Source organism: Cervus elaphus, chromosome 5, assembly GCF_910594005.1.
Source record: "Cervus elaphus chromosome 5, mCerEla1.1, whole genome shotgun sequence".
Classification (NCBI taxonomy): domain Eukaryota; kingdom Metazoa; phylum Chordata; class Mammalia; order Artiodactyla; family Cervidae; genus Cervus; species Cervus elaphus.
This window is the reverse complement of record NC_057819.1, coordinates 207596-215133: the sequence shown is the minus strand read 5'-3', so window position 1 is coordinate 215133 and position 7538 is coordinate 207596. Positions and strand designations below refer to the sequence as shown.

At 68.2% G+C, this 7538-nt stretch overlaps 1 protein-coding gene across 2 annotated transcripts; it reads right to left on the bottom strand.

Annotated features, from left to right (window-relative positions):
• Window positions 1-452: 452 nt before the first annotated feature.
• Window positions 453-3616, bottom strand: CCDC188 (coiled-coil domain containing 188). 2 transcript variants are annotated; one of them, XM_043901004.1, is made up of 8 exons: window positions 2793-3616; window positions 2138-2506; window positions 1552-1623; window positions 1389-1448; window positions 1234-1298; window positions 1003-1060; window positions 853-902; window positions 453-765 (listed from the first exon to the last, which is right to left on the bottom strand). In XM_043901004.1, the coding sequence occupies exons 1-8, from the start codon at window positions 3537-3539 to the stop codon at window positions 579-581; spliced, it is 1608 nt and encodes a 535-aa protein (XP_043756939.1). In that variant the 5' UTR covers window positions 3540-3616; the 3' UTR covers window positions 453-578. The 2 variants fall into 2 exon arrangements, with proteins under 2 accessions (XP_043756939.1, XP_043756940.1); XM_043901005.1 differs by having other exon boundaries at window positions 1567-1623.
• Window positions 3617-7538: the final 3922 nt, after the last annotated feature.

The window sequence follows — 7538 nt, the reverse complement described above, 5'->3', positions numbered from 1 at the left end:
CAGGGACCCTGGGTTGGGAAGGTAAACAGGAACGGCCGGGGCGGGGGAAGGGAGGGAGGGGGCTGGGTGGTGGCTGGGCAGGTGTGGGAGGTGGGTGGCAAGCCAGACAGGGACGCGGGTTGTGTTTGGGCTCAGCAGCACCTGTGGGGCAGAGAACCTGCTCCCCAAGGTCCGCCCACCCGGGGATGAGGCCTGAGGAGCTCTTTCATTGGGGCTCCCTCCCCCTTCCTGGTGGCAAGGAGGCTGCGGAGAGGCTGCCCCCGCAGCAGGTGGGTGAGGGGTGCCAGACAGGGGCGCCACCCCGGGGACCCTCGCTGCGAGATCAGCCCGGGAAGGCTTCACAGCCTCCAGCGCCCGCCCCGGTATCCATGGAAACAAGCACACGGGCGGAGAGTCACGACTATATGTCCGGCCACAGGCCCAGCCCTCAGGACAGCCCCCGCCCCCTCCCTTCTCCAAGCTTCCGGGCGGGGACGGTGCGCCGCAGTGCCGTGGGCGGGGGCCGGCGCGGCCGCTGGGCCCCGGGGGCCGCGCCGGCCTGCTGGCTTCCTCCTCGCTGGGGCCGCTGGGCCTCCGGCCTAGAAGGGCAGGAAGCCGTCCACCTCGAGGCGCAGGAACGGGCCCAGCAGGGCCCGCAGCTTCCAGACGGCGGCGCGGCTCAGCAGGGGCGGCACCAGCCCCTCGAAGGGCGCGGGGTCGACCACGTACACGTAGGCGGCGGTGCAGGCCAGCAGGGCCCCCAGCAGCAGCCTCAGGGCCAGCAGCCTGCGGGCGGCGGTGGTCAGGGGGCGGGGCGCCCGGGGATGGGCCCTGGGCACTGGGCTCGGTCCCTGCGCCGGCTGGGCCACCTACCAGAGCTGGCCTCTGAGGCCCTCGGAGCATCCCAGCTGCGGCCGTGCCTTCTGCGGAGGAGGGGCCGAGCCGGTGAGGTCAGGGCAGGCCTACTCACCCAGCTCCTCCCCCGCTGCCTTCTGGGACGGTTGGGGGGGAGTGGGGGCTTACCCCTCTGCATGCCATCTTCTGGTCTTTCCTGGCTTGGGTGCGACACTGGGCCCGTTCCCTGGGAGGGCGGGAGTGCTGCAGTCAGCACCATAGGTATACCCCGTCCTCAGCCCACACCACTGCCCTGGCGCTGGGGAACTGGGGACCGGTCAGGGACGGGTCCACCGCACCCTGACCCAGACACTGTCGCAGCTCAGCCAGCCCCCGCCCCTGGGCCTCCAGCCCCATCACCCCAGGATCTCCAGCTGGATGTCCTCCATCTGGTCCAGCACGCCCCTGATGTCCTTCTTGAGGTTCTGGGGGCCAGAGAGGGTAAAGTGGGGGTCCTGCTCGCCCGCCCTGTCCCCGCCCGTTCATCCTCTGGCGTTAAGCCTCTGGGGACCTACCAGGAGCCCGGTGGCCTGGTTGTTCAGGGCCATGTGTACTTCAGCCACGCCGTCCCACACCTGGTGGGAGGGGCGAGGCTGGGTCACGCCCTCAGGATAGAGCAGGACCCGTGCTGGACGCCCCTCTCCACAGGTGGAGCCCCCGCCCGGCGCCCCCACCCACCCCTGCAGGTGGCACCTCGGTGATAGCCATTTTCTTCCTCTCAAAGGACAGTCGGATCTGCTGCAGCTCGTTCTGGGGAGGGGGCGCAGTGTGGGCCGAGGCAGGGCTGGAGGGTAGTCGGCTCCCGCTCCACCGCGCCCCACCCCGCCCCTGGGCCCACCAGGGACTACGGCACGGACCCCTCCCCCGCCCCGCCCGTCCCCGGACCCGCCCCTCCCGAACACGCCCCCTGGACCACCTGGGACTGCGGCGGGAACGACTGTCTGGCCCCGCCCCATCCCAGCCCCGCCCCGGCCCCTCCCCTCCCCATCCCGGCCCCGCCCCCGGACCCCCAGGGATTGCGGCACTTGCTCCTCCCCCCGCCCCGCCCCCGCCCCTCCCCGTCCTGGCCCCGCCCCTCCCTATCTCTGCCCCACCCCCCGGACCCTCCAGGGACTGCGGCACGGACTCCTCCCCTCGCCCCGGCCCCGCCCCTCCCCACCTCGGCCCCACTCAGGCCCCGCCCCCGGCCCCACCTGGGGCTGCAGCACTGACTTCTCGCTCCCTCCACCGCCCGTCCCCTCCCCTCCCCGGACCCCCGGCCCACCTGGGACTGCTGCACGAAGGACTCCTCGCCCCGGCACAGCTCCTGCCGCAGCAGCTGCAGAGGGGCCCTGTCCTCCAGGGGCCGGGCGCAGGCCTGCTCAGGGGGCTGCGGAGGAGCCCCTGGCTCAGCCCCAAGGCCATCGGCAGCGTCCGCGGTCATGGACTGCTTGGGAGTGGGGTGGGGGGGGAGCGCATGGAGCCACAGGGCGCTCCGCAGAGCCACCCGCGGTCCTGCCAGGGCCGTGCCCCGCCCCGCACTCACCCAGGCCAGGGCCGTACAGCTCGAGTGCTCTGGGCACAAGGGCAGGAACTGCTGCCCCGGCCCCAGGAGGGCCCCCAGCTGCTCCCGCAGATCCTGGTTCTGCCTCTTCTGGGGTGGGGCACAGAGATGGGGAGATGGGGACAGCTGTGTCTGGGGCGGCGCTGGGGAGAGGGCGTGGGCCTGGTGGGGCCGGGACGTGGGGTCTGGTGGGGCCTGGGTGTGGGGCGTGAGGTCTGGCAGGGCTGGGGCGTGGGGTCCGGGGCATGGGTTCTGGCAGGTCCCGGCTGTGCTGGGGGTCTGATGGGGCTGAGGTGTGGGGTCTGGCGGGGCCCGGGTGTGGGGTGTGGGGTCTGGCAGGGCATGGGGTCTGGCGGGGCTGGGGCCTGGTGCTCACCAGACTCTGGTTCTCCTGCTCCAGCTGGAGGAAGGACTGCTCTGCAGGCCCCAGGGGAATGCCCTGGAGCTGGGGGGGGTCTGCCCTGGGCGAGGCTGAGGCCCCTGTGCCCGGGATCAGGGGTGGGCATGGGCAGGGCCGGGGCCCGGAGCTGGGCCCTGCCGCATGCCGGGAAGCCCTCTGCTCTCGCTCGCGGCTGGAGTGCAGGGCCCAGCCCCACCCCAGCCTGGCGTCCGTCTGTCCTTGTCTCATCCTTGCTGGGTCTCGCGGCCTCTGTCGCTGCAGCTCGCCGTCCTCACTTGTGATGAAGTTCCCGGGTACCTCGCCTCCAACCCTGGGTCCCCCACTCCCTGTCCCCAGGGCTGAGAAAGGCCTGGCAGTCTCCATCGAGTGGGTGGGGCTGAGAGGCACCATGCAGGGCCACCTGGCGAACACTGGGCAGGGCGGGTCCAGGCACCCCCCGTGGCTGCTCGGAGCTGGGGGCTGGGGGCACTGGGGGTGGGTGTGGCCGCAGGGTCCCAGGGTTTTCGGCCCCTCCATTCCTCCCTGTGACCCCTTCCTGACCCCAGGTCCAGGCTTTGGCCTGGCCTGTCCTGCCACCCTCTTACTAAGGGAGCTCTGGGTGTCATGGCTCATAGGCACCTCAGGGGCAACTGTCACAAAGGCCTGGGCAGGACCAGGGAGGTCATAATGGGCTGGGGTGGTGGCCAGAGTGGGGCTGACTGGGCCCCTCCCACCACGCCCCATCAGCTACTATCTTAAACTGTACAGCAGGTCCTGTAGACGTGAGCTAAAAGCAAAGTCAAACAGAAGCAGGTGCCCAATGTGGCCCTGCCCCACCCGAGAGCCCCAAGGCTGAGGCCTTCCTGGAGGCGGTGGCCATGCCTCTCTCCACCCAGAAGAGATCATCCCACAGCCTGACCTTTTCACCTGTGAATCCCCAATTTTTTTTTAAGTCATTTATTTAACATTCAGTGGTCCCACAAGGACTGTTATCCAAGGTTGAGTCACTCACTCGAGGCCAAGGCCTGTTCAGTGGCTGGACCAGAGTCCAGCCTGCTTTTCGCCACTTCAGAGGTCTTTTCAGGGACTGCAGAGTGCCAGCCAGATCCAGCGCCCCATCCTCTGCCCCCCCCCCCGGGTTCCCCTCCCCTATTAATAGCCTCATGCCATGTCCCACTCTGTCCCACTGCAACCCCCCACCCTCCACAGTGCCCCCCACTCCTGGAGCCCCCAACTCACAGCCCACTCTCTTTCAGTTCCCTCCCTTGTTTCACAGAAGCACAGCCTCAAGCAGCTTTCTCAGAAAAGAGGGTTGGTGGAAACCTGAGTGCCCGTGTGGGGGACACAGCTGCAGATCCTGGCTGTCCCTGTGTCCTTGACCCTCGGCAATGTGACCCTGGGCTCTGGGCTAGCCCAGGGGCCTGCTTGGGCCTGTGGGCTCTTACCAGGAGGTCTGAACAACTCTTGTGTGTCGGGTGGTGACTTTCTCGCTGCTACGTGGATTCTCTGTGACCTTGCTCTCGGATTCCAGGTCACGGGGATGGCGGGGCTCTGGTCATCCCGGCGGGTCCCCAGCTCCTGGGAGGGGGTTGACAAGCTCAGCGAGACCACAGAGACCCACCCGGTGAGGCCAGCCAAGTGTACCAGGCCTGGCTGATGGGTGTTTGCTTTAGCCTCTGGCGTGGGGAGCTAGATCGGGAGACCCTTGAGGATCAGCTGGCTGCTCACTCTGACCTCAGGCTGCTTGCCTGTGAGGCTGGGCCGGTAGCTCAGGCCCTTCCCTGTGTGAGACCCTGCTGTAACGTTTCAGGACTTCTCCGTTGCTCTCTGCCTCTCCCTATTCTTTTCTCAGAGCTCTGTCCCGTTCTCCTTTAGGGACAAAGTGGATTGGGTGGGGGGGAGGGGAGCTTTCACTTCCTGCTGCTTCTCCTTGGGGATCTTCTCTTTGGAAGGCCTTCCTGCCAGGAATAGCTAAGGGCTTTGCTACTCCCCATTAGCAGCCGGGGAGTCCTCTGGGCAGATGTCTGGAGCAGGGCAGCCCGGGGAGTTGTCTGTGGGTCCCCTGCCACCTGCTGACCCTCGCACGTGCTGGGTGGCCCCCCAAGCCGCCCCCTAGCCAGCCCGGGTCAGCAGCCCTGCCTCGTCCACAACCAGGTACAGTCAGCCCCCTCTTCCCAACTGTAGAAGTCCGTCAATACCCCTCATCTGCTGGTGGTCTGGCTCCCCCACTGAATGCAGGATACCCACAGAGAAGGGACATGCACCGGCCACAGCCTGTGCCCAGCTGAGCACGCTGGCCTGGCCCCCGGAGGCTGCTCTATGTTTCTGGGGGTGCATCTGGGCACTAGCAACAGGCTCTGCTGGGAGGGGCTGGGAAAGACGGGCCTGGAACCCAACTCAGGCCCCCACGGCCTCCTGAACGCCTCCTGAGCCCACTCCCTGCTGGAGAAGATGGCACCCCCGGGGGTGGGGCAGGGGCACCGTCCCGTCAGGAGCCAGCAGGTGCTTGGGAAGTTCAATGGGGGGAGAGGAGCTCCTCATGGAGACGGGGGCTTCTGTGCTAAGAGCAAAGACACCCCGGGAACTGTTGGCAGAGTCCTCGAGTCTTACCCGGGCACCCCGGTGGGTCTGCAGGAGGGGGTGCCTGGGACGCCCGATGACACAGGAGCCTCCCCCAGCCGCCTGGAACCCGCTCCTGGACACAGCCTGAGCCCCGTGGTGCACCGCCTAGGAAGATTGCTGGTGGCTTGGAACCCAGCCCCGGAGACCCCACACCCTGAAACTTTCCTCGCCCCATCCCTGTGGTCCTTGCAGCACAGCCCTGAGCTTGGGCGTGGCCCGGGCCGGCGGGGGGGGCTCTCAGAGGGAGCCCCAGCTGTGATGGCATTTCCACAGACAGGCCATGGGGTTGCAGAGTTGGACATGACCGAGCACACGTGTGCGCACACACACATGCCCATGGCAGAGCGCCCTGCAAATCTCACTAGTGTGGGGGTGCCCCCACGCACCTGAATCGAGTCCAGGCCCCAGGAGACTCACGAGGGGCTGGGGGTGAGTCCCTGTGGCCGAGTTCTGTGCCACAGCAGGAAGCTGGGTTGGCTTGAGCATCGCGGGGAGCCACGGCCCTTGTTACCAGGCAGCGTGCCTCCCTGGATGCCAGTTGCCATGGCAGCTGCTCCCTGCCCAAGGTGCCGTGATGCCCAGGGGCCTCAGGGAGCCTGGCGTTGTGAGCAGGGCGGGGCCGTGAGGGAGAGGCCTGGAGGCTGCACACCTCCTGCCCGGCCTCAGTGCTCAGGGCCCCAGGTGTGCTTCCCAAGTGGGTCAACAGGCCTGGGAAGGTGGAGCTCGGGGCCCCTGGGCCAGTCACAGCCTTTGGGGGCAGCCCCCTCTCCTCACCCCCAGGGCAGGCCCCTGACACGGACCCGCCCCTCCTCAGACCCTCAGGCCTGCAGGCTTCCTGGGGCCACCCCAGGCTGGGGACTCCCCGCCTCTGGGCCTTCAGGTTCCTCCTGGGGCATCCTGTCCTCCCAGGGCCTGGGGGGTCCGAGTCTGTGACAGACACCGCTAGCCCAAAGCTGGGCCTCGTGGGCGCCAAGGCTGGTCTGGTACCCTCCTGGGGTGCAAGGGCATGGCCAGACCCGTAGCCAGGAGGACAGGTCCACTGGGAGTGACAGAGTGGGGGGGAGCCTGGGGGCTGACCGGCCCAGACCAGGGCTGGCGCGCTGCAGGGGAGTGGACACCAGCCGCTGCCTGCTGGGTGCCCCTGCCCCACCCTGGCCTGAAGGACGGGGAGCAGGCCGGGCTGGGCCCTGGGACAGGGGCGCAGCTGAAGGGTGAGCAGGCGCCCGTGGGGTCCTCCCACAGCGGGTCCGTCTCAGAGGCTGGCTGGGGGGTATGCCTGCCCACCCTGGGTGACTGAGAGGCTCCCCGGGCACGCGCTGGGCAGCCCACTCCTCTTCCCTCCCTCAGAGCCCCTCTAGACAGCCGCTGCACACATTTTTTGTTTAAGAATCAGAAGAGAGAATACAAGTGTCAAGGAAAATCCTCGCCGCGGGGCACAGTCAGCAGGGTGCCGAGGGCTGCAGGCTGGGGGGCGGCTGTGCTGAGGCCCCACCCAGGGCGGGTGGAGGGAACCTGCCCAGAGACCCCTGAGAGGGTCCCTGCCATCTGGGCTCACCTGTGCCCACAGTGAGCCAGCCCACAGTGAGCCCGGGAAGCCAGCCCAGCCAGCCAAGGCTGGGGTCACCTCCCAAGACCCTTCCTGGGGCCAGAGTGCAGGACGCACGGGCACCCTGCTCTATACCCTGCCCCTGGCCCGCGCTCACTGGGAGCAGGGGGCGGCTTGTGTGCCCATCCCTGCCCCTGGGGAGTGAACGTGGTAGGGTGAGTGAGACCCGGAGTCAGGTAGGGGGCGGAGACCACGTGGCCGCGGCTCCTTGGCACTGAAGGATGGTTCATCCTCTCCAGGCCGGCCAGGCGTAGGTCCCAGAATCTACCACCAGATGGCCACACAAGCCCACAGAAGGGCTGCAGGCTCCGGGACCCTGAGGCCTGGCGGGTGATCCCCATCTGCCAGTGTGGGGTAGAAAGCCGTCCACAGCCCGACCTGTGCTCCTGTGGGGGTCTGACTGCGTCCTGCCAGTGCCTCCCTGGGGTTCACCCTGGGGCTCACCCCCTCTCCTTCAGCCCCTTGTCTGCTCCCTGCCCTGGGTGTGGATGCCCGGGGTGGGGCTCCCCGGTGTG